The 26,420-nt window shown below is 46.9% G+C and overlaps 1 protein-coding gene across 2 annotated transcripts in view; it reads right to left on the bottom strand.

The window, feature by feature from the left end:
- BCAR1 (BCAR1 scaffold protein, Cas family member) overlaps positions 1 to 26,420 on the bottom strand; it is a 59,380-nt gene that overhangs the window by 10,253 nt on the left and 22,707 nt on the right. For both annotated transcript variants that reach the window (XM_087971767.1, XM_087971768.1), the window contains exons 2-4: positions 11,832 to 12,437; positions 4,079 to 4,228; positions 2,806 to 2,901 (exon numbers count right to left, since the gene is read on the bottom strand). In XM_087971767.1, the coding sequence (XP_087827893.1) occupies positions 2,806 to 2,901; positions 4,079 to 4,228; positions 11,832 to 12,437 (852 nt within the window). The remainder of the gene's footprint in view (positions 1 to 2,805; positions 2,902 to 4,078; positions 4,229 to 11,831; positions 12,438 to 26,420) is intronic.

The following is a 26,420-nucleotide window of genomic DNA, read 5'->3' as shown; positions in this document are numbered from 1 at the left end:
GGAAACCGTGGCTTATAGGTACTGAGGGCCATTGGATTAAGGGACTGCAATGTTTATTTTATTTATTTTTCCCCTTTCGGATTAGACTGAGAAAGGAATTGTCAGTTCCGTTTTGCGTCAAGGACGTGCGTGTAAAACAAAGGGCAGGGAAGTTAATAATTACTTTATTACCTTGGAGAACAAGGGCGTGACACACCTGTGTGTGTGTGTGTGTGTCCTCCAGGCACAGAATATAAAGAAACACCAACTCCTGCCGGCAAGGAAAGTATCAACCAAAGGAGCAGGTGGCACAATGCCCAGTTTTAACAATTCACTGCCTGATTTTAATCGGCCGTATCGAGGGGGCGGGGGGGGGGGCTTCGAAGGACCCATAAATATCAGGAGTCATAAAAACTAGCAATGCTCAGACATTTCTCCTCCTCCAGTTTACAAACACCAAGCGGTCAAAGATATACAGTCCTTCGGCAACTCGGGGTCGAATTTTGCAACCGGAATTTTGTTGTTCTGTGACTTAATTTTAGGGTGCAGATAAATCCTCGACTTACGACCAGTGGTGGGATTTAAATAATTTAACAACTGGTTCTCTGCCGCTAATGATTTCTTCCAACCACCAGTTCGGGAAACTGTTCAGAAAGTTAACAACCCGTTCTCGAGAACCGGTGTGAACCGGCTAAATCCCACCACTGCTTACGAGCACAGTTTGGGCTCAGAATGGCTAAGCAAGGCGGTGAGTCCATACATGACTTTACCACGTATTCTTGCCACGGATTTTAAGCGAGTGACTAGTGGTTAAGGAAATCATGCGGTGGTTTAAGCAAACGCGGCACTCCCTGTCAGAAGCCAGCTGGGAAAGTGGTGAACGGCAACCACAACCCGGGAATGTTGTTGCATCTGTCATTGAAAACAGGTCGGCTGCCAAGTGCCTGGAATTTTAATCGCATGACCGACGGTCATAAGTGCAAGGACTATTGTTATGCGCAAACATGGAAAGACACTTTGACACCAACCGTGGAAGAATGGTTGCAGAAGTTGGTGGGAGTTGGCTGAAATGGCAAAATTGACCCCTTGGATTAAAGAAAAGAACACAAGTACTTCGGTTTCCACATGGAAACCGCTTCTGAACTTCGTGCTTGATGTGGAAAAGAATGAAACTTTGACTTTGGGTTTTACAGATTAGACTGATAGATTTTTATAGGAGTGACTGGTTCATATTATTATGGAAAAGCAAAAAGCGGCGATTTGATGCTAATGCCTTATTCTACTGCAACAGAGAGAGTTGGAAGTCAATGCTTCTTTTTCTTTTCTATTCTCTACTTTTCCTCTCTTCTCTTCCCCCTTTCCTCCTCATTGTTCTCTTATTTACTTTTGTATTTTGCATTGTATAATACTTAATAACCTAATAAAAAATGTTTGGTCAAAAAATATGGGCAAGTAATGGTCACTTTTTTGGGTGCTGTTGTAATTTTGAATGGTCACTAAATGAATGGACGTAAGTCAAGGACTACCTGTCTCCAGCTACAGGCTCTGCTGTCCCATCTTTGCTTTTCCCACCTACAGTTACAACCGGGTCAAATCCAGCAAAGGAGGCTGAGTCATGCATAGACAGGAAGGATATACAGCTAGTCTTTGACTTACAACAGTTCATTTAGTGACCTTTCAAAGTTTCAATGGCAATGAAAAAAACAATGACTTACGACCATTTTTCACACTTACGACCATGGCAACATCCCCAGGATCAAAATTTGGATGCTTGGCAATTGCAGCCATATGTCAAGGACTCCCTGTAGTGACCATTCAAAGTTACAACGGCACTGAAAAAAGTTGTTTGTGACTGTTTTTCACACTTACGACCATTGCAGCATCTCCATGGTCACATGATCAAAATTCATATGCTTGGGAACTGACCCATATTTGTGATGGTTGCAGTCTCCCAGGGTTGTGTGATCCCCTTTTGCGACCATCCAAAGAGCAAAGTCAATGAGGAAGGCGGATTCGCTTAACAACCAGGTTACTAACTTAAACAACTGGAGCAATTCACTTAACAACAGTGGCAAGGAAGATCGTAAAATGGGGGCCAAATCCGCTGAACTTAGCGACAGCAATTTGGGGCTTCGTTGTGGCTGTAAGTCGGGGACTCCCTGTAAAAGACAGGCCCGAAGCAGCTCCTTTCCAGTGACGAGAAAGACTGTAAAAATGGGGCAGACCTCACTGGACGACCGTCACACTTAGCAACATACATTTTCAGAAAATTCCGTTGCGGTCATACGTCGAGGACTGTCTGTACGCAGGAGGTTTTCTCGTGATACACAAAGGCAAACCCACAGAGGACACATGACGGCTAAATCCCGGCCTTGCCGAAAGGCCTTCTGTGCCGTCCAGTGGGCTGGTGTCCCTTAAAGGTTCCCCTCGCACATACGTGCTAGTCGTTTTCTGGCTCTAGGGGGCGCTGCTCCTCTCTGTTACAAAGCCTAAGAGCCAGCGCTGTCCGAAGACGTCTCCGTGGTCATGTGGCCAGCAGGACTAAACACCGAAGGCACGCAGAACGCTGTTCCCTTCCCACCAAAGTGGTCCCTATTTTTCTACTTGCATTTTTTACGTGTTTTCGAACTGCTAGGTTGGCAGGAGCTGGGACAAGGAACGGGAGCTCACTCCATTACGTGGCGCTAGGGATTCGAACCACCGAACTGCCAACCTTTCTGATCAACCAGCTCAGCGTCCTTAGCCACCAGCAGCCTTACATTGGCTCAACCGCACTACCCCTTCTCCAGATCCCTTCCAGCTAGCTAAACCACAGCTTCCACTCACCACTTGAAGGTTCTTCTCCACGCTGGGCGGCACATCGTAGATTTCATGGGCTCCACTGTTGGCAGTCTTGCCCATCATTGCAGGGCTGTCGTAAACCTGGACCAAGGACACATTGTGAAGATGCTTTTTCCCACAATTAAGCAAAGTCCCTCCCTGATTTTCTCCAATCTGCTAGGTCTGCGCCTCTCATCTGAGGACATGGAGCTATTGCAGGCCACGCAGCTTAAACCCCCTCCGGGTTTGGGTAGCTTCTGGCTTCTCCATCACCCTCTTTCTTTAAGAAGAGAGCCATGGTGGCACGGTGGTCAGAATGCAGTATTGCAGGCTAACTCTGCCTTGCCAGCAGTTCGATTCTCACCAGGCTCAAGGTTGACTCAGCCTTCCATCCTTCCAAGGTGGGTAAAATGAGGACCCAGATTGTTGGAGGCAACAGGCTGATTGTAAATCACTTAGAGATACTGGAAAGCACTGTGAAGTGGAATATAAGTCTAAGTGCTAGTGCCCTCCCTCCCTCCCTCCCTCCCTCCCTCCCTCCCTTCCTTCCTTCCTTCCTTCCTTCCTTCCTTCCTTCCTTCCTTCCTTCCTCCTTCCTTCCTTCCTTCTTCCCTCCTCTCCTTCCTCCCTCCTTCCCTCCTCTCCTTCCTCCCTCCTTCCCTCCTCTCCTTCCTCCCTCCTTCCCTCCTCTCCTTCCTTCCTCCTTCCCTCCTCCTGCCTCCTTCCTTCCTTCCTCTTTCCCTCCTCTCCTTCCTTCCTTCCTTCCTCCTCCCTTCTTCCCTCCCTCCTTCCCTCCTCTCCTTCCTTCCTTCCTTCCTTCCTTCCTTCCTTCCTTCCTTCCTTCCTTCCTTCCTTCCTTCCTTCCTTCCTTCCTCTTTCCTCCTCTCCTTCCTTCCTTCTTCCCTCTCTTCCTTCCTAACAACCATGGCAATGAAGGTCATAATATGGGGCGAAAGTCACTGAACAAATATCTCACTTAACAACAGAAATTGGGGGATCAGCCATGGTCGTAAGTCAAGGACCAGCTGTATAACCTCACCCTCCCTGCTGCTATTGCCAAAGCAGGCAAGAAATTGGCAGGGCCACTTCGCATAGGGAGAAGGGAGGCATATAAATAACAAAATAAATAAATTCAAATTCAAGTGATCTTTAAAGAATTCGCATATATCCTAAGCCCAGTTTGACCAGTCTTGGACCAGGAGTGTAAAAGTGGGGTGTGTCCCCACTATGTCTCCCCCCACTGCCCCCTTGCCCCAAGAGACAGAGCCAGCGCACTCACTTCCTGGCCACTCCGGTTCACCATCAAGCCCCTCGTGGGGGGCACGTCGTAGATCTCCTGGAGCTGTCGAGGAACATCATACTCATCCTGCTGCTCTCCTTTGGGGGTCTCGTAAACGTAGACTTGTCCCACCCGTGTGGGGATCACCACCTGCAGAGGAAGGAAGGGGATGCTTCAGAGCCACACACACCCAACCGCCCAGGTACGTAGGGCAGGTGGAGGTGGGCCGGGAAAGAAAGATGGCTGGCTCTATCAAGAACCTGCCTCAGGAGGACCTCTTCCTCCTGGGAGACCCTCACTGACAGAAGACCCTTTCCAGATGCTGGACTAGCAACATGGGTAGCTGGATGCAGGCTACTCTAGCAGAGGCCCACCATGGAGGATCAGAGGGTCTTGGGGATGAACTTCATCCTTGCTGTCAGGGTTCCAGGGATTGCCCTAATTAAATCATGAGCCTTGAGCCAACCTTCAAAAGAATCCAAAAGATTTATTAGGAGCAACATGTCTGCATTGACCCATATGAAGCCAACTCCGACACACATGATTTACAGTCCCCTGTGACCCTGCTTCCCCCCTTCCCCCTGGGTGTGTCCTAAATCAGATTCTCCAACAAAGCACTTTCACAGGCTGGGTGTCATCCATGAAATTCTCCAGTGAAGGATTTTTGAGGGTGGAAGATCCGGTAGCCTAGCTACAATCTTTGTAAGATAAGTGTGGAATGTACTTCTGGTTTTAATTTCCGTACTGCTCCTTCGGGCTTTCCCCCCCTCCTGCTTATGGCAACTCGAAAACAAGCATAGGAATGCTTTACGAGTTGACACCCTGCTGATGCTCACGTGCTCACCTGTTTCCGCAAGGTGAGCAAGCTTTCCAGGCACCATCGTGGAAATTTTGCTGGATTGTCTGATGAAATTTAGTTTCAGAACAGCTGAAGGATTAGCAAAATGCTACCCTGTGGTAAGATGGGGAGCCGATAAATTGAATGAAGGAATGGATAAATGAGATGGTGTTCCTGCTACTTTGCAAATTTTATCATTCTCTCTCTGAAATCCCACCATATTTGGATGCTTTCACCCCAGAACTCCTGAGATTTTAAGTGGGTTCACCTTGACGTTTTGACAGGTTCATGAGATATTATGGTTCATGCCCAGAATTTCAATTTTGGGTGAGAACAGTGACATCTTGCATTAAAAACTTTTAGAGGTCTTCAAATTCCAACACACACACACACACCCAGGCACACACACACAGGCACACACACACACGAAAGGGTGCTCTAGAGACCATTGGGAGATGCCAAAGGTGACAGGATTGCCACGAGCATTGGATTGCCAAGCCTTGCTCTGCCCTCAATGGGAGATACAAACACACAGCCATCAAGAAATGGGGTGTAAACTATTCACAGTAGAAGAGGGGAATAAAAGTTTCCTGCCCAGAATAAAAATTTCCTAATTAGTTCCTAATCAACCCATGGAACAGAAGTTGCCTTCAGAAGGTGTGGGAGCTTCATCCCTGGAGGCTTTCAAGAAGAGACTGGACTGCCATCTCTCAGAAATGGGGTCTCCTGTATGGGTGGGGGTGGGGGGGTTGGACCAGATGACCCACAAGGTCCCTTCCAACTCTGTTAATCTGAAATCAGCCTCTCCTGTTTTTCGCAGGGATTCCGACTGATTCTTCTTGAGCCCAACTGAGCTGTTATCTGTCCGTATTCTGCATCGCAATGCTACAGAACTGGCTCTTTCCAAGCTGCAGGAACTGAAGCTGGCAATCCATACAAGGGTCCCTCTTTAAACACACACACACACACACACACACACTTCCAGCACACGAGGTGCAGCCAAGGCTTTCTCCAGAAGGGGGCACTGACCACCCACCAGCAGCTCCTGGCCAGGTGCTGGCTGCAAGAGCTGCCCTCCCCAGGGAAGGCGAGAATGACATCACCTTCTATTTTTAGAGAGGAGGCACTGAGGGGCTTAAGAACTGATGCACAATGAGGACTGTTCCCCTCCTGGGCGAAAGGAGAGACCCTGGAGTCAGGAGCAGCCTTCCCAGCTGTTGTTTGTTTGCAGAGAAACCACACGCACGCACGCACACACATGCATGCACGCAGGGACAAACCAGCCACTGCAACCCAGACAGAGAGCAGAGGCTGTGCCAGCTACACTGGAGGATTGTGTGCCCTCCAGCTGCTGTCACCCTCGATCGAGGCCACTCAGAGCCACATCCAGGGATTCGATGTCAAAGGCAGCTTCAACAACAACAAAAACAGTTAACTCTCCAGAGCTGATTCATTTGCTATCCTTTGCTATCTATCTATCTATCTATCTATCTATCTATCTATCTATCTATCTATCTATCTATCCATCCATCCATCTATCATCAATCAATCAATCAATCTATCCATCCATCCATCTATCTATCATCAATCAATCAATCAATCAATCAATCAATCTATCTATCTATCTATCCATCCATCCATCATCAATCAATCAAACCATCCATCCATCATCTATCTATCATCAATCAATCAATCAATCTATCTATCTATCTATCTATCTATCTATCTATCTATCCATCCATCCATCCATCCATCCATCTATCATCAATCAATCAATCTATCCATCCATCCATCCATTATCTATCTGTCTGTCTGTCTGTCTATCTTTCTATCATCTATTTATCTATCTCATCTCTAATTCTATCTATATCGTTCTATATGTAATTCTCTCTCTCTCTCACTCTCTCTCTCTCTCTCTCTCTCTCTCTCTCATCTACCTACCTACCTACCTACCTACCTACCTATCTATCTATCTATCTATCTATCTATCTATCTATCTATCTATCTATCTATCTATCTATCTATCTATCTATCTATCTATCTATCTACAGTATCTATCTATCTGAGAGCTTCTGCACCAAATTCCTTGTGGGTCCAATCACACTTGGCCAATAAAGAATTCTGTTCTGTTCTGTTCTATTCCTCTCTCTCTCTCTCTCCCTCCCCCCCTCTCTCACACACATTATCCTCCCTCTCTCCCTCCCTCCCTCCCTCCCTCCCTCTCTCTCTCTCTCACTCTCTCTTCTCTCTTCTTTCTCTAGAGAATTGTGAGTCGGTGGCCAAGCATCTGATTTTTGAACCACCTGACCAGGGGGATGCTGCAGTGGTCATAATGGTGAAAAAACGGTTTGAAGTCACTTTTTTTCCAGTGCCGTTGTTAACTTCAAACGGTCCATAAATGAAGGGTTGCAAGTCAAGGGCTCCTGTGCTTGTTGTATTCCCCATAGTTTGCTCCAGGACCCCCGCTTGGTGCCCTTTGGGCCTCCTGCTCTCCACATCCACAATCTGGGGAAAGGGAGACAGGGGGGTGGGAGGCTGGCAGGCAGGCAGGCTGAAGCTATGATGCCCCCCCAATCCCTTCCTTCCTTCCTTCCTTCCTTCCTTCCTTCCTTCCTTCCTTCCTTCCTTCCTTCCTTCCTTCCTTCCTTTTTTTCCTTCCTTCCTTCCTTTCCTCCCTTCCTCCCTTCGTTCCTTTCTTCCCTTCCCTTCCCTTCCTTTCCTCCCTTCCTCCCTTCGTTCCTTTCTTCCCTTCCCTTCCCTTCCTTCCTTCCTTCTTTTCCTTCCTTCCTTCCTTCCTTCTTTTCCTTCCTTCCTTCTTTTCCTTCCTTCCTTCCTTTCCTCCCTTCCTTCCTTTCTTCCCTTCCCTCCTTCATTCCTTCCCTCCTTCTTTTCCTTCCTTCCTTCGTTCCTTCCTTCCTTCCTTCCTTTCCTTCCTCCCTCACTCCCTTCCTTCCTTTCCTCCCTCCCTCCCTTCGTTCCTTTCTTTCCTTCCTTCTTTTCCTTCCTTCCTTCCTTCCTTCCTTCTTTCCTTCCTTCTTTCTTTCCTTCCTTCCTTCCTTCCTTCCTTCCTTCCTTCCTTCCTTCCTTCCTTCTGTCCTTCCTTCCTTCCTTCCTTCCTTCCTTCCTTCCTTCCTTCCTTCCTTCCTTCCTTCCTTCCTTCCTCTTCCTTCCTTCCCTCCCTCCCTTTCTTCCTTCCCTTCCTCCCTCCCTTCCTTCCCTTCCCTCCCTCCCTCCCAGTCTCTCCTTCAAGGTCAGCCGTTGAATGCAAGAGAAACAGGGGGGTGGCTTGGGAAGGAGGGGGGTGCTGGAAGGAAGCAACATCCAGTCTGACACACACACACAGAAACACACACCAGTGCAGCCACAGGATTTGTTGTGTGGCTGTGTGTAGATTGACACAAGGAGCAGAACAGAACAGAATAATAGAGTTGGAAGGGACCTTGAAGGTCATCTAATCCAACCTCCTGCCCAAGCAGGACTCCCCGCACCATTTCTGACATGTCTCTTCTTAAAAACCTCCAGTGATGAAACTCCCACAACTTCTGGAGGCAAATCCTCCCACTGATTACAATAACAGAATAACAGAGTTGGAAGGGACCTTGTAGGTCATCTAGTCCAAACCTCTGCCCAAGCAGGAGACCCTACACCATTCCTGACAGAAGGCAGTCCAGTCTCTTCTTGAAAGCCTCCAGGGATGACGCTCCCACCACTTCTGAGGGCAACTTCTGTTCCGTGAGTTGATTGTTCTCACTGCCAGAAAGTTTCTCCTTATTTCCAGGTTGAATCCTGGATCAGTTTCCATCCATTGTTCCTTGTCTTCGGGTGCCTTCAGGGCCACCTGAACAGCATTATGGGCCCTGGGCAAAGCAGTGTCCTGCCCTCCCCCCCACAACAATTAATCATAGGAATAAAAATGTAAATGGTCGATAAAATTAAACCTATATTTATTTTATTGGCACTACCAACAAAATCAATCTTACTTAATAAAATAACACTGATTGATAAAAAAAAATTGCAGTGAAATGTAATAAACATGTTGCTGGATTTATACGACACAAGGTGCATTGAAGGGTTAACATACACAGATTAGTATGGGGCCCCTATGCAAGTGCCCATCAGGCCCAGTGGTGGGATTCAAATTTTTTGACTATCGGTTCTGTGGGCGTGGCTTGGTGGGCGTGGCTTGGTTGGTGGGCGTGGCAGGGAAAGGATACTGCAAAATCCCATTCCCTCCCCACCCCACTAACCTGCTTTCCAGCTCCATTTTCCTGTGTAGGGCAACCAAAGGAGACCCAGCCAGTCAGCTGGGACTCGATGGGAGGCAGAGAATAGATGGGGGCAGCGTCAGTCAGAGGTGGGATTTGTCGGTTCTCCGAACTACTCAAAATTTCCACTACTGGTTCTCCAGAACTGGTCAGAACCGGATGAAGACCACCTCTGATCAGGCCCATGCGTTAAGACAGTCCTTGGTGCCTTGGAAAACTGGTTGACCCCATTCCTCTCAGAGGACGCCATCTGTTCCTTGTATAATAAATCCACACACAAAACCTCCTCTGGCTGCCCTGACCCAGGAAAGACCAAGCCTGCTGTGTGAATGCTACTGGCTCTAAATCTACTAGATCTCCCCTTGGTTAAACGCCTTAGACGGGACCTGCAAACCTGGCCTTGTTCTTCCTGGCATGCAGACTTCTGCAGTTTCGCCTGCTCTGGATTCACACAGACAGCAGCTGGGACGAGGTCCCTTCGCACTATCCCAAGGCTGGAGCCCAAGGATCCGAGAGGCTGTGCAGGGGCTCCTGTGCCCCTCCCTCTTTTGCAGGAAGACCCCCCCCCCCACACACACACACGCAACTGCAGCCCTGCCCAGGAAGGGAGACCAAGGGTGCCTCTGTGACGGGAGGAGGCCCAGGACAGGACCGGAAATGTCTCTCTGGAGCCTCCTGCAAAGCCCCACCCGGGGCAAAAGTCCCAGTAAACTCCAAAATCTGAAGTCCAGCCCTTGGCGTTGTTCCAGGCTGCTGCTAGGCTGGGTGGGACAGCCAGGTGAGAGGACAGGTGGCTTGGTACAAAGAGCAAAGGCCGGGAACCGCCTCTTCTTCCTGTTGCCTGCCCTTGTGGCAATTCAACACTGCCCAGGAGGACACAAGCCCTCCCCGCCCCCTTCAGCTGCTGGAAGCCGAGAGGGAGGGTCTGCTGGCAGCCCACCCACCAGAACGCTGCCCTGCAGAGCCAGTTGGGCCACACCTGCTTCCTCTCCTCCCCCCATCCAACCTCCAATCCTCTGAATGGGATACCCAGCTTTTCTGGTGCAGAAAGGACGAGCCAGAGGCCGGATCTGGCCAGGCGCCATTTGGAATCCTGTTTTCTGGAAACTCCTGCGCCTGGAGGGAAGGGCAGCCAGCTGCCTTGCCCTGCTGGGCCCTGCAGCAGCTGGTGTTCATGGGACCCGGCCTGCAGTGCCCAAGAGTGCAAGCAGCCCTCCAACTGGGTGCCCACTAAGAGCCCAGGGAGCCTGGGAGGATTAATCCGGTACAATTTTTTTTTTTTAAATCAGTTTTTGTAAACATCTGAATTATGTTTAGATTATTAGGGGACTGGAGGGTTAAACATACGACGAACGGTTGCAGGAACTGGGCCTGGCTAGTCTAGTGAAGAAAAGGACTAGGGGAGACAGGATAGCAGTCTTCCAATATTTGAGGGGCTGCCCCAGAGAGGAGAAAGGGGTCAACCTGTTTTCCAAAGCACCCGAAGGCCAGACAAGGAATAATGGATGGAAACTGAACAAGGAGAGATTCAACCTGGAAATAAGGAGGAATTTTTTGACAGTGAGAACAATCAACCCGTGGAACAGAAGTTTCCTTTGGAAGTTGTGGGAGCTTTATCCCTGGAGGCTTTCAAGAAGAGGCTGGACTGCCATCTGTCAGAAATGGTGTAGGGTCTCCTGCATGGGTGGGTGGGGGGTTGGACTAGATGATGTACAAGGTCCCTTCCAACTCTGTTAATCTGTTAAGATTAGCGGACTGGAGACTAAAACATACGATAAACCATGAATGGTTGCAGGAACTGGGCCTGGCTAGTCTAGGGAAGAGAAAGACCAGGGGAGATAGGAGAGCATCTTCCAATATTTGAGGGGCTGCCACAGAGAGGAGGAAGGGGTCAAGCTATTCTCCAAGGCACCCAAAGGCCAGACAAGGAATAATGGATGGAAACTGAACAAGGAGAGATTCAACCTGGAAATAAGAAGGAATTTTCTGAGAGTGAGAACAATTGCTGGAATCCTGGTCGAGTTCTCCTTTGTGGTGGCCATTTCTGACCACCGCTACAACCGCCTTCGGGAAAGGGAGTAATGGCCAGCTGAGGAGGAGAGATGCGGCTCTCCTTGACCCTGCTGGCGGTCTCCCCCCTCTTCACCACCTCTACGGGGTGGCTTAGCCCCGAAACCAGCCGGCTCGGGGCGCTCCAGCGGCGAGCCCAGATAGAAACCGTGCACGATTGCAGATTTCTGTCTGTCGCCGAAGCCCTTCAAACCAGAAGTCCCCAACAATTGCTGGAATCCTGACAGCAAGCCAACTCTGGCATATGTAATTTACAGTCCCCTGTGACGCTGTTTCCCCCATCCCCCCCCGGGTGTGTCATAAATCAGATCCTCCAATTGAGCACGTTCACAGACTGGGTGTCATCATTCACATTCTCCAATTAAATATATTTCCAGGCAAAAGCTCTGGTACTTCAGTTACAATCTTTTAAAGATAAGAGTTGGAATGTACTTCCGCTTGCAAACTGCTGCACGGCTCTTCCAGATTTCCTTCCTCCCCCCCCCTTTTTTTAATGGCAACTACTAAAACAGGCCTAGGAATGTTTTCTGAGTTGACAGCTGGTGTGAAAACCGAAAGACGCCCCGTCTCGGCCACTTACCTTGCCTTGGGCCTTTGGGGGATCCCAGCCATGGCCGTCCAGAGAAGGAGGCACCTGGTAAATGTCCTGCCCCAGAATGGAGGGACCTGGAGGGACCTGGTAAATGTCCTGGGATGGGCAAGTTGGCCCAGCTGGCACCTGATAGACATCCTGGGCTTGAGAAGGGCTCTGCTTGGGGTAGGCGGAAGTCTGCTTGCCGGCAGGAGACTGGAAGGGCCCCGGGGGCCCTGGGGTCTTGTTGGGCGCTGGCACCAAGTAGACATTGTCCTCCTGGGGGAGGTAGGAGGGGTGCATGGGGGTGTATTGAGAGGCAGGGGAGAGCGGGGAGTAGCCCCCTGGCTGGGAGAAGGCCAGTGGGCTTTGTCCTGCAGGCTGGGGCAGCAAAGGCTGGACAGGCCCCGGGAGCTGCTTCTTGTCGTACATCCCCACCAGGATCTTCAGCCTGTTGCCCGGCACGATGCCCTGCCGGCCGTGCAAGGAGCAGAGCCACCAGCCGTCCAGGCCTTGCGTGTTGCGCTCCAGCACCGTCATGATGTCCCCCTTCCGGAAGGAGAGCTCATCCGGGGACTCGGCCACGTTGTCGTAGAGGGCCTTGGCCAGCACGTTCTGCAAAGAGAGGCAAAGAGGACTCACGTCAGGCCGGCTAGTCCTTCAAGCCAGCCCAGGACACACAGCGTGGCTGCACTGCCATTGGGAGGCCACAAGGGTTAGGGAGGGTTGGCCCATCACGCTAAGCCACAAACCAACCAAGCCCCAGGAGCAAGAAACATACCAACTACGGTTTCTTGAGCAAGTCACTGCAGCCGAATTCAACAACATGCTAAACCCCAAAGCTTAAGTAATTAGAAGAGTAGACTGGACAGTCACTTGTCTGACATAGTATAGTTCTCCTGCTTGATCAGGGGGCTGGACTAGAAGACCTCCAAGGTCCCTTCCAGCTTCTTTTCTTTTCTTTTCTACTCCTACCCTACCCTACCCTACCCTATTCTATTTTCTATTCTATTCTATTCTATTCTATTCTATTCTATTCTATTCTATTCTATTCTATTCTATTCTATTCTATTCTATTCTATTCTATTCTATTCTATTTCTATTTCTATTCTACTCCTACCCTACCCTTTTCTATTTCTCTTCTCTTCCACTCTACTCTACTCTAGAATTAGTTGTGTTTTGCACACTGAAGTAAGTCCAAATCAACCAAGCAAACACTACAGAGTGAATAACAAAATAAGAGAGTGGGGAGGGACCTTGGAGGTCTTCCAATCCAACCTCATCTGAAGCAGGAGATCCTGTACCGGGTTATACAACCTTGGAACATTAAGACGTGTGGACTTCAATTCCCCAAATTCCCCAGCCAGCATGCCATAACATTCCAGACAAATGGCTGTCTAATCTCTTCTTAATCTTCTTCTAATCTCGTCATAACTCCGAACGGCCACTAAGCAACTAATCGTAAGCCGAGGACTACTTATACCTCCTGTCACACCAGCAGCCCTCAAGAAAGCCGGTGAGATGGACTAAGAAGATGAGGAAATACACAGCAGGTCCCAATTGCCTCTCTTCCAAATAAAATAGCTTTTTTCCCTTTTCCAAATATGATGAAATTTAGGCAGTCCTGTGGGCAATTCGCCGCATGGGAATAACCAGGGCTGTGGGGGGGTTTTTTTCCACTGCTTTCAGTTTCAAGCATAAATCCAGGCTCTGCCCAAACAAAGCTCAAGGTCTACTTGGACTTCCTTCCTCCCTCACAATTTGTTTTTTTTTTTTTCTCATCCATTCTCTGGGGAGACATAAAAAAAAACCACCCTAAAGCGGAAAGCTATCTTGTGTCCCTTTTTTAAAAAATAAAATAAAATAAATAAAAGCCTTTGGAAATCCCACAAAAGCACCAAGTCAATCTTTGTTTTCATTCTTCTTAGGAAAAAAAACACCCCAAACCAGAGTCTTCCTTCAGACTAAACTAAGCCCCGGACAGACTCAGCTCCTCTCTCTTAAGCGCTTTGTTAGGTGTGTGAATTCGGCCTCTTTTAGGGTTTATTATAAGTTGGGTTCGTAAGCCGTGTTACAGCCCTGTTAAAAACCACTTATCCCCAATTCATTTTTCCTTGTGAATAATTTTGCCTTCTTCCAATTACAAGGCTGGCTGATTGTGCAAAGGCAGCCTTTGGTTTCTTTCTTTCTTTTTTTTTAAGTGCAAAGTACATAAAATGCAAAGTACCCTCTTCTGCCAAGGATTATTAAATTGTTTCTGGTGCAGTTTAATTCCTGTCCTGGGTAGTCCTTGATTTGCAACAGTTCTGCTGGCTGGGGAATTCTGGGAGTTGAAGTTCTCCAGGCTTAAAGTTGCCAAGGTTGAAGACCCCTGCTGTAGGTTAACCATCCGCAGGCAAATGGGGGGGTGTCTGCCATTGGGGACCAAGAGGGCAGCTTATCTTGTCCCCAGTCCTCCTCAGCTGAGGGATGGGCTGCTCTCCCGCCCCTCGTCCTTTTCCCAGGCAGGAAGTGCCAGAGCCATGACTCAATCACAGATTTCCCTTTGTGCCTCCAGCAGGAGAGGCGACGATGGAAAGCTCCCTTCCCAGGGCAAACATGTCTGAAGGAAGGAAGGGAAGGGAAGGGAAGAGGGTGGGTGGGAGGGAGACCTCCACACCTCTGGGTCAGCCCTTCCACCTTTCAGGAAAGGCAGTGGGGCCTCAGCTGATCCCAGTCACCCACCAGGCAAAATCTTGAACAGACTCAACCTCTTGGCAAAGGTTCCGCTTCCTGCCAGAGCAGAAAACAAGATTTGCAAATCCTAACCGTGATTATTTAGGGGAGAAGCAGAACTTTTGCGGGAGCCTGGAGAAACATTTGGTTGCTCCATGGAGAAATCAAGATTTAATGCCAAACAACTAGACACAAGGACAATTCCCAAACCCCCCCCCCCCATGCCATCCCGCTGCTAAACAACTAATTCCCACAACACTGTCTTATGCCGGGGATGTCAAACCACGCAACAGGGCTGTGTTGCTGTTATCCTTCTCATCTTTCCTATTCCTTTAGCATTTTATGACTATAACTTGGTTGTTTGTTTATGTTGACTGCTTTTATTTAGTATCCTAGGGATATCACTGGGGATTATATTTTATTATGCTTATGCTTATGACCTGTTGCTTGTACGGTATGTATACTGAGCACCAGAGACAAATTCCTTGTGTGTCCAACCACACTTGGCCAATAAAGAATTCTATTCTATTCCATTCCATTCCATTCCACTCCTCCTTTCCCTTCTCTTCAACTCTACTCCTCCATTCCCTTCCACTCCACTCCACTCCTCCATTCCCTTCCCTTCAACTCTACTCCTCCCTTCCCTTCCCCTCCACTCCTCCATTCCCTTCCTTTCCCTTCCACTCCACTCCTCCATTCCCTTCCCTTCAACTCTACTCCTCCCTTCCCTTCCCTTCCACTCCACTCCTCCATTCCCTTCCCTTCTCTTCAACTCCACTCCTCCCTTCCCTTCCCTTTCCTTCCCTTCCACTCCACTCCTCCATTCCCTTCCCTTCAACTCTACTCCTCCCTTCCCTTCCCTTCCCTTCCCTTCCACTCCACTCCTCCATTCTCTTCCCTTCCCTTCAACTCCACTCCTCCATTCCCTTCCCTTTCCTTTCCTTCCAGTCCACTCTTCCATTCCATTCCATTCTTTAGCCAGGGGCCTGTTGGCAAGTTTCAGAGACTGGCTCCATCCCCATCACTTCCCTGCTGCAGATGATAGATCTGCCGGTTCAGCATCCTTCTTCTTGTGCTATGTTTCCTCCCAGGAGACCAGGGATTCATTTCCCCAACAAGAGTACTTTGTTTACAATGTTTAGCCAGAAGAAAATGTTCTGGAGAAAACTCCAAAGAGAGAAGCACCAAGGCAGTTTATGCACTGAGCCTGTAAGGCCAACTTTAGCATCCCAACCCAGGCAAAAAAGATTGTGAGGTTTCCTAGGTCGAGTGCCAAGAGGCTGCCAGTCAACCTTCTATTTAGTATTTGGTATTTATTTGATTTGTCAATCGCTTACAAGATACAGGTGTAAGAATAAACATAGTTTTGAATACATGAGATAGAAACTTATAAGAAAAATAAAAAGAAACAATAGGACAGGGACAGTAGGCACGTTGGTGCACTTATGCACGCCCCCAACAGGCCTCTTAGGAAGGGGGTGAGGTCAATAGTAGACAGTTTTTGGGGTTTGGGGATAGGACCAAATGCCAGTGGGGTGTTGTAGACTCACGGAGGGCACCAAGCCAAGGAAGGTAACCCAGATGCTCACACTGACCTGGTCCCTCCAAGTATCAGGAAAAACAGAGTTTTCTCTTCCCTCCTCTCCACCCTTTCTGCCAGCAGGCTAAAACAATGTTTCTCAACCCAAACGTGTTTTTTCAAAAGGCAACTGGAACTGGCTTCTTCAGTTCTGAAGAAGCTTCTTGGATGAGAAGCGAAACCTCTTCAAGGCAAAACAAAGTCCAGTTGCCTTTTGAAAAAACACTTTTGGGACAAACATCATCTGGATGACTGAGAATCTCCATAGACCAGAGGTCTCCAATCTTGGCAACTTTAAGACTTGTGGACTTCAGAATTCCTCAGCCAGCCATACTGGGAGTTGAAGTCCACAAGTCTTAAAGTTGCCAAGGTTGGAGAACCCTGCCGTGGACAATGTTTCTCAACCTCAGCAATATTAATTTGGATGGACTTCAACTCCCAGCATTCCTCAGCCAGCACGGGATTCTGGGAGTTGGTCCATAGGCTGGCTAGAGAATTTTGAGAGTTGGTCCCCTTCTGGCTGGGGAATTCTGGCACTTGAGGTCCACCCATCTGAAAGGAAACCCTAACAAGGGAGGACAATTAACCAGCGGAACAGAAGTTGCCTTCAGAAATCGTGGCCTCTCCATCCCTGGAGGTTTGTAAGAAGAGACTGGACAGTCCCTTGTCTGAAATGGTATAGGTCTCCTGCTTGAGCAGGGGGGGCTGGACTAGAAGACCTCCAAGGTCCCCTCCAGCTCTATTCTATTCTAAATGCCGAGCTAAAAGACCATTTCCTTTCCACCTCTGAGCTACTCCACACGTTGCCTTTTTGCATATTAAGCTGCGGTGGATTTCAGGATGCTCAGCTGAGATTGGAAAATCAATCCCAACGGTTTCTGTATCTCTGATGCTGGTTTTTAAGAATGCAAAGCATTTCCCAGGCTGGCCCCGACTGTAGCCAAAGAGTCCTATAGCTGAAAACGAACAGAGATGAAAAGCTAAAATGTTGCTTATGATTTCCCTGTGAGAAAGGAAGGTGGAAATGCAGAGGGCTTCCACATTAGCAGGAGTAGAGGAAGAGGAAGGTCTTCATGGCTGAACTATTCGGATCTAGGGGGCCTGGTTGTGTGCATAAATATCTGGCTCTGCTTCCGTAAAAGACTGGTCCTTTGGCAAACTGCTGTCTTTAATCATATGCCATTCCTCCCAGCCCAAATTCAAACTAGTAGTACAGTACAGTAGCAGGACTGTACAGCAGTACAATCCACTGATGGCTGGGGGAATTCTGGGAGTTGAAGTCCACATGTCTTAAAGTAGCTGGGAACCGCTTGCTCTAGATTATGCTGGAACTACGCTAGAAGCAATCTGGAATTGAGGAGAAACTTGCTAACAGGGAGGACAATTAACCAGTGGAAAAGACTTTCCTTCAGAAGTTGTGGGTTTTCCATCACTGGAGGTTTTTAAAGAAGAGACTGGACAGGCACTTGTCTGAAATGGTAGAGAGTCTCCTGCCTGAGCAAGGGGCTGGACTAGAAGACCTCCAAGGTCCCTTCCAGCTCTATACTGAATTTGAATGTGGCTGGGGGAATTCTGGGAGTTGAAGTCCACTCATCTTGAATTTCCTGAGGATGAGACACACTGATTAACAGATTTAACAGAGTTGGAAGGGACCTTGTAGGTCATGTAGTCCAACCCCCCCTGCCCAAGCAGGAGATCCTACACCATTTCTGAGAGATGGCAGTCCAGTCTCTTCTTGAAAGCCTCCAGTGATGATGCTCCCACAACTTCCCAAGGCAACTTCTGTTCCATTGGTTGATCGTTCTCACTGTCAGAAAGTTTCTCCTTATTTCCAGGTTGAATCTCTCCTTGATCAATTTCCATCCATTATTCCTTGTCTGGCTTTTCGGGGGCCTTGGAGAATAGCTTGACCCCCCTCCTCCTCTCTGGGGCAGCCCCTCAAATATTGGAAGGCTGCTCTCCTGTCTCCCCTGGTCCTTCTCTTCACTAGACTAGCCAAGCCCAGTTCCTGCAACCGTTCATCATATGTTTGAGTCTCCAGTCCCCTAATAATCCTGGTTGCTCTTCTCTGCACTCTTTCTAGAGTCTCAACATCTTTTTTTATAGTCTGGTGACCAAAACTGGATGATGAAGATTGCTGTGTGAAAAGAAAAAAAGACAACCACCCTGGAGGGGAAGTGACTGCTATTCTAGCAACCCACTGAAGAGTGGGAAAAAGACAGTCATGCAAGCCCCTGTCCCCCAAAACATTTCTCTTTTTTAAAATAAATATTTATTGTGTTTTCCACCAATACAATTCAAACCGTATTCAATTTTCAACTGTTTTGACATCTGCAAGTATTCTTATCTTGTAACTCCTAAAACATTTAATATACGTCTACCAATGATTGTTACCTTTATCTATAATTAGTTCTATCTTATATACTTATATATCTACATATCATTTTCTTAAGGTCTCTTACAATTAATCTCTTCTTATTTCTTCTATCTATTCTCTACCCATTCATAGCATTTGTGCCAGATTGAATAGTACTCGGAGTCCTCCTTCTCTTTCATTTCTAACTTAAGCATATCCATTTCCGCACATTCCATTATTTTTTGTAGGCCTAAGTCCCCTGTGGGAGTGTTGGGCCCTTTCCACATTTGTGTGAAAGCTATCCTGGCTGCTGTTAGAATATGTAAGATAATCTATTTTATTTCTTTTGGATATTGATCTTTAATGATTCCTAACAGGAAGAGTTCTGGTTTAGGTTCAATTTGATGTCCTGTAATTCCCTGCATCCAATTTTTAATTGTAGTCCAGTAGGTCCTGGTCTTGGAGCATAACCACCACACATGATAGAAGGTACCGTCAGCTTGTTGGCATTTCTGCCCCAAAACATTTCAACTTCCACAGATTGCAGCTTCCTGGGGTCGTGGGGTCGCCTTTTGCAACTTTCCCAGCTGGCTTCCAACAAGGAAAGTCACTGGTTGTGGGGAAGCAGGATTCACTTAACAACCATGGCCAAAAAAGGGTTGTAAAACCGAGACAGGACTCACTTTAACAACTGCCTTGCTTATCAACAGACATTCTGCTCCCAACTGTAGTACTAAGTCGAGGTTTCCCTGCATGACCTTTTGATCCTACCCCCCCCACCCACCCACACACACCCTGGCTGTTTACTTACAAAAGTCAGCTGAGGGTTTAGAAATTCAGCATGTTGTCACTGAGCAAACCAGAGTAGCTCGGACAAGTATCAGCAAGAGTGAAGCTCAACTTCACCACCATTTCTTTAATCCGCAAAGAATGGCCAAATAAAGAACAGAAAAGAAACAAACTCTGACTTGTTCGCAGAACTATCCGTTCCTTAAGACAATGGTACCATGCACGTTAACCACTTATCACAAAAGACACAGTGCTGAGTATTTATCTCTTGCGATACAAGGCCGGTGCTATAGTATCCTATTTGTTACGCATTAAAGTTGCAGAGTTAGGAACTGTTTGTTTATTTAGCTCAGATGCCCCTGACCGTTTGTCCATTAGGAAAGGGATATTTTCTCTCCTTCCAAATATACTGCTAATTTATTCATTTGAATAAATAATACCCCATACGGTTGCATGAAACTCTCCGTCTGGCTAAAGGCCAGGGACAAACCTGCTTCTCTGAGTCTTGTTTAGACCAGGAGGTCTCCAACCTTGGCCACTACTTTAAGCCTGGAGGACTTCAACTCCCAGAATTCCCCAGCCAGCTTAAAGTGACTACGGTTGGAGACCTCTGGTTTAGACTACAAGAACAGATCATGAAGTACCTGGGAGGAAAAATATATATATATTTTCCAAAAGAGGAATGCAAAGGAATAAGGCTGAGATATGATACCCAGTCAGACAGCTTTGCAGCTTGGGTGCAGGGAAGACATATTTTTCTAACCTAAGTTCACAAGTTGTAAAAGTGCCGTAACTGCCAACCCCTGATGCCAAAGGACCCCGCAAGCGCCCCGTTGCAGGAAAGGGGATACGAGGTGAAAATTCATAATGGTAATAATACAGTAGACCTTGACTTACAAACATTCATTTAGCGACTGTTCAAAGTTACAACTGCACCGGAGAAAGTGTCTTGCGGCTGTTTCTCACACGTACGACCATTGCAGCACCCTCATGGTCAGTGATCAAACTCTGGATGCTTGGCGACGGGTTCATATTTATTTCACCGTATCCTGGGATTCCCTTCTGACGATCAAAGCCAATGGAGAAGCCAGATTCACTGAACAGCTGCCTTACTTAACAACTGCAGTGATTCACTCCAACCACTGTGGCGAGGAAGGTCATAAAACGGGGCAGAACCCAACTTCATCACCCTCTTGCTTAGCAAGCAGCAGCTTCAGGCTCGCCTGTGGTCGTATGTCGAGGACAACCTCTAAGGCAGGGGTGTCCAACCTTGGCAACTTTAAGACTTGTGGACTTCAACTCCCAGAATTCCTCAGCCAGCTTTGCTGGCTGAGGAATTCTGGGAGTTGAAGTCCACAAGTCTTAAAGTTGCCAAGGTTGGACACCCTGCTCTAAGGCTCTGCAGAATCTCTGCTGGGTTTTTCTCCCTCCCAAGTGCAACCTTTCCTCCAGTCCCCGAACGAACGAACGGCAGGATAATTAATGTGGCTCAAGGAACAAGCAAATAAATGCCTGGGATCAAGACAAAACAGCCCATGTTCTCAGATAGGACTCCGATTACAACACCACCCTCACCACTCACGCAAAGGCGGTTGGGGAGGGGACACTACGAAAGCGAAGTGAGTCACTTGCATAAAATCCATTGCAACAGGATCTGAGTTTCCTGTTGGGTTGTGGGGGGGGGGCGACTTTTGACACAGAGGCCTGCTTGTCTGTGCGGGGCGTGTACATTCTCCAGAGCAAAGGGGCCAAGGGAGAAGAAGGCCCTTGGGGGGCAGAGAGTGGGGTACACACTACACAGGGGTTGGAAGGAAGGGCCCCCTTTTTTAAAAAAGGGCAGCTTTACAACTTGTTGGACTTCCAACTCCCAGAATTCTTGAACCAGCCATGCTGGCTTTGGGGATTCTGGGAGTTGAAGTCCGCCGGCCGTAGTCCTCCACTTACGACCACAACTGAGCCCAACGTTTCCGTTGCTAAGTGAAAACAGTGGCTAGGGGAATTTTTTGCGGCATCTGTCGACCTTTCTTGCCACCGTTGTTGAATGAATTATTGCAGTTTTTAAGTGGCAGGAACAGCTGGCAGGAATAGCTAACACCCGAGAAGATAGGCTCAAGATCCAGATGGATTCTTGACAGACTAGAACACTGGGCCCTATCTAACAGAATGAAATTCAAGGTAGAGCAAAGTAAAGTCCTACACTCAGGCAAGGAAAACCCAAAGGACACCTATAGACTGGGGGAAACCAGGCTCAACAGCAGTAACTGGGAGAGGGATCTTGGAGTCTTAGTGGACAACCAGCTAAATAGGAGCCAGCCGTGTGCAGCAGCAGCCACAAAAGCTAATGTAATCCTAAATTGCATTAACAGAGGGATACATACAATCAAGATCAAGTGAGGTACTAATACCACTCTGTAAAGTCTTAGTAAGACCCCACCTAGAGTACTGCATCCAGTTTTGGTCACCACACTATAAAAAAGACGTTGAGACTCTAGAAAGAGTGCAGAGAAGAGCAACCAGGAGGATTAGGGGACTGGAGGCTAAAATATATGAAGAATGCTTGCAGGAACTGGGCCTGGCTGGTCTAGTGAAGAGAAGGACCAGAAGAGACAGGAGAGCAGTCTTCCAATATTTGAGGGGCTGCCCCAGAGAGGAGGAAGGGGTCAAGCTGTTTTCCAAAGAACTTTAAGGCCAGACAAGGAATAATGGATGGAAACTGAACAAGGAGAGATTCAACCTGGAAATAAGGAGGAATTTTCTGTGAGAACAATCAACCAATAGAACAGAATTTGCCTTCGGAAGTTGTGGGAGCTTCATCACTGGAGGCTTTCAAGAAGAAACTGGACTGCCATCTGTCAGAAATGGTGTCAGAAATCTGTCAGAAATGCTTGGGCAGGGGTTGGACTAGATGACTTTACAAGGTCCCTCCCAACTCTGATTATCTGTTATTATCTGTTATAGTTAATGAATCCGGCTTCCTTATTGACTTTGCTTGTCAGACGGTCTCAAAAGGGGATTCCGCCCCCCCCCCCACCCGACACTGCAATCGTCATAAATATGAATCAGTTGCCAAGCCTCTGAATTTTGATCACATCCCCATGGCGATGCTACAACGGTCGTTAAGTGTGAAAATTAGTCCTAAATCACTTTTTTCAGGGCCGTTGTAAGTTGGAACGGCCACTAAACGAACTGTTGTAAGTCGAGGTCTACCTGTGGTTGCCCACCCCTGATTTTGAAGGACAAAAGAAGCGGCTTCTCCAGAAAGGACTTCTGGACCACGAAGCAACATCTTTTTCCTCCTCCACGATTTGGGTCAATGCACCAAAGGAGTTTTTTTAGGAATCTTCCTCCTTAACTGAGAATTTTCCTCCTAATTGAACAACTGCAGCGCTGCATCCCAGCTCGATCTCTTCTGGATGAACTGAGTGTTAATTCCCAGGCGCAAAAACAAGGGACTGGGGGAAGTGGCCCATTTGTGGAGACAATCTACTCTGCACCAAACATTTCCACAGAGCATCAAACGCCAATTCATACCTGCAAGCACACCACGGAGGCAAGCCGCTGAATCTCCCTCCCTCCCTCCCTCCATATATATATATATATATATATATATATATATATATATATATATATATATATATATATATATATATATATTACTCCGAGAAGCACAAAGCCGAAGACACAAGCCTGAAGATGATGAATGAGACTTCATCGAAACGTCGCCTAGATACTTCCAATTTTACGCGGGAGAAAACCCGAATAACCAAAGATCCATATATATATAAAGGAACACAATGTTGCCAGCCAATCAAGACACAAAAAGAGCCACAAAACAGGCAGAAGATATTAGAAACACCAATCAAGCAGAACACAGCAAACTCCAAGACCAATAAACACAGACCAAGACCCCCAACCAATCAGGATGAAGAAAAAACCATTCTGGCACAGCAGTAGGCTAGCACCAAATTTAAAACAGAAACGGCTGTGAAAGTCTGACTCACAGACGAACACAATACAGAAGCCTGATGATGGCAGATGAGATTCTGCCAAAACGTTGCTACAACTTTAAAAGCACAACTACAATGACGCGGGAAAATACCCGAACAAAGCTGAATACCACACATGTAAGTATATATATATATATATATATATATATATATATATATATATATATATATATATATATATATATATATATATATATATATATATATATATATATAAAATTTATATATATAAAATTTATATATATAAAATTTATATATATATAAAAATAAATTTGGCATGTGTGTTCCTCTTGGCTTCTAGGTGCTCACTAAGAAAGGATTTTTCGAAATGACCATCAGAGCATTAGTATTTCCTATATTATTATTATTAATAACACACTCTGATGCTAAGGTGTTCTACTCCCCTTCCCCACCTAGAAAGAATGTTCCAAATGCAAAACACAAGCAGAAGGGAGGAGTTTCAGTTTCAGTTTTAGTTTCACAGCACCAAGCAGCTTTAGTACAGAACAGTTGAGCTAAGCCACGCCCAGGCTCCTTGTTCTCTCCTTCTTGCTCACACAGCAAATATTCTTTCAGTTTCCAAACAGCCCTCAACTCTCACACACTGACAGGATGCTAGCCAGATGAATACCAATCGATGCTGGTAGGCAGAGGCAGAATTTCCCCACACACACACACTTATTTTCCTCCCCAAAAACTAAGCCGGACCACATAGTTTCATAGCAAAGCACGGGTATCGAGCTAGTACTAAATATATTTACTTTTAGATCCTGCTGGACTCTGGGGGGAATTTACTCCAAGTGGCTGAGTTTGCAGCCAATGCCTCAACCGTTGTGCACGGGGTCTTTTAGGGTTCATTGCATTGTGCCCGCCTAGAAAAAGGGATTATAAAGAATATAATGGAATGTGCAGAGATGAGTAGATTAACACTGGCAATTAGAGAGCAAGAAGAAAAAGAATATTATAAAATATGGGATTTATTTTATCAATGGCTAGATAGAAAAACAGGAAAATGAAATATATTATAATATAAAGGTAATATAATAATGAATATAATCCAATAGTAATGATATGTTACAAATGTTTATTATGGAATGAATTATAATATGAGCTAGAACTAGTAAAAACTGAGACTTGCTCTAAAAGGATAATACGAATTTACAATTAAAGTCTAACGATGATGTAATAATAACGCAACATGATATGGAAAGTAATATATTGAGTAATATAATCAGAATACAAATTTAACTGTAAGAGGAAAAGACGATAGATACTTTGCACAAGAAATGTGTACCAACCGACACACTGTACAGCTGAAAGGTTTTATTTGTTGTTTTATGTTTATTTTTGTTTATGTTTGTTGTTAAAAAATAAGAAACTTTTACAAAAGAAAAAAGAAAAAGGGGGTTATAATTCGGTCATTTGCTTAAGCCTATGATGCAAAGTCAGCCCACCGCTGGAGTAGATTCTCCCCTTGGTTGTTTTGAAGGATTCAGCACAATTAGCAGCTCCAAAGAGGCTCCCTTCCAAACAGCCCCTGTTTGCGGAAAAAGCTAATAAGAGATGAGACGCAGAAGCTCTCCAACCACAGAGCTCGGGTGAGAATTAATTTTCTGCTCCGATGGACCCAGCATACATTCCACTCTGCTAGGTCAAACGAGCTGCTTTTATCATGCAAAACCTGCCAACTTCAGGTGGGATCCCAATGTAATAAGGGAATAATATTCCTGCAACCGCTGATGCACTGGGCTTATTGTCTTGCCGGGCCGAGGCTGACGCCATTGCAAACAAAGCCAGCCATGGAAAGACCTCCCTGCATAGGAAAACAGGATGTCACACCAGTAACTGCACGCGTTTGGCGCCCCATCGCTCCACCACCGCAAGGGAAAACAAAGAGTTAAAAGTAAAGTCTTGCACTCAGGCAAGGAAAACCCAAAGGACACCTATAGACTGGGGGAAACCAGGCTTAATAGCAGTAACTGTGAGGGATCTTGGAGTCTTAGTGGACAACCAGCTAAATAGGAGCCAGCCGTGTGCAGCAGCAGCCAAAAAAGCCAATGCAATCCTAAGTTGCATTAACAGAGGGATACAATCGAGATCAAGCGAGGTACTATAAAGCCCTAGTAAGGCCACACTTAGAGTACTGCATCCAGTTTTGGTCACCACACTATAAAAAAGATGTTGAGACTCTAGAAAGAGTGCAGAGAAGAGCAACCAGGAGGATTAGGGGACTGGAGGCTCAAACATATGAAGGATGGTTGCAGGAACTGGGCCTGGCTGGTCTAGTGAAGAGAAGAGGGGGAGACAGGAGAGCAGTCTTCCAATATTTGAGGGGCTGCCCCAGAGAGGAGGAAGGGGTCAAGCTGTTTTCCAAGACACCTAAAGGCCAGACAAGGAATCATGGATGGAAACCGAACAAGGAGAGATTCAACCTCGAAATAAAGAGGAATTTTCTGACAGTGAGAACAATCAACCGAAGGAACAGAAGTTGCCTTCAGAAGTTGTGGGAGCTTCATCACTGGAAGCTTTCAAGAAGAGAGTGGACTGCCATTTGTCAGAAATGGTATAGGGTTTCCTGCTTGGGCAGGGGGTTGGACTAGATGACCTACAAGATCCTTTTCAACTGTTGATCTGTTAAAGGCTGGCAACACAACCCAAAGAGCCGCATCATGGTGCCTGTAGGGGCCAGGTGTTCACCAAGCATCTTTGGCTACCCCACCTGTCCCCATGTTCCATCTCTTACTGCAGGTAACCCTCAACTTACATCCATCCATTTAGTGAGTATGTTAAAGTTGAGACAGCACTGGAAAAAAAGCGACTTACCCCCAGTCTTCGCACTTACAACCGTTACCACAGTGTTTTTCAACCTTGGCGACTGTAAGATGTGTGGAGCTCAATTTCTAGAGTTCCACACATCTTAAAAATGGTCAAGGTTAAAATGACAGCATTCCCAACATCACAATTCGGGTACTTGGCCACTGGGTGTGTATTTGCAATAGTTGCAATTGTCTCGGGGACGTGGGATCATCATTTGTGACTTTCTGATAAGTTTCCGATAAGCAAAGTCAATGGGGGGGGGGGGGAGGATTGGATTCGCTTAACGATGATGTGATTCGCTTAACAACTGTCATGATGTGCTTAGTCACTGTGGC

Source organism: Notechis scutatus, chromosome 9, assembly GCF_049901735.1.
Source record: "Notechis scutatus isolate UNSWTSFEM ecotype Mainland chromosome 9, rNotScu1.2, whole genome shotgun sequence".
Taxonomy (NCBI): domain Eukaryota; kingdom Metazoa; phylum Chordata; class Lepidosauria; order Squamata; family Elapidae; genus Notechis; species Notechis scutatus.
The sequence above is the reverse complement of the archived record's forward strand: the minus strand, read 5'-3'. Positions and strand labels throughout refer to the sequence as shown.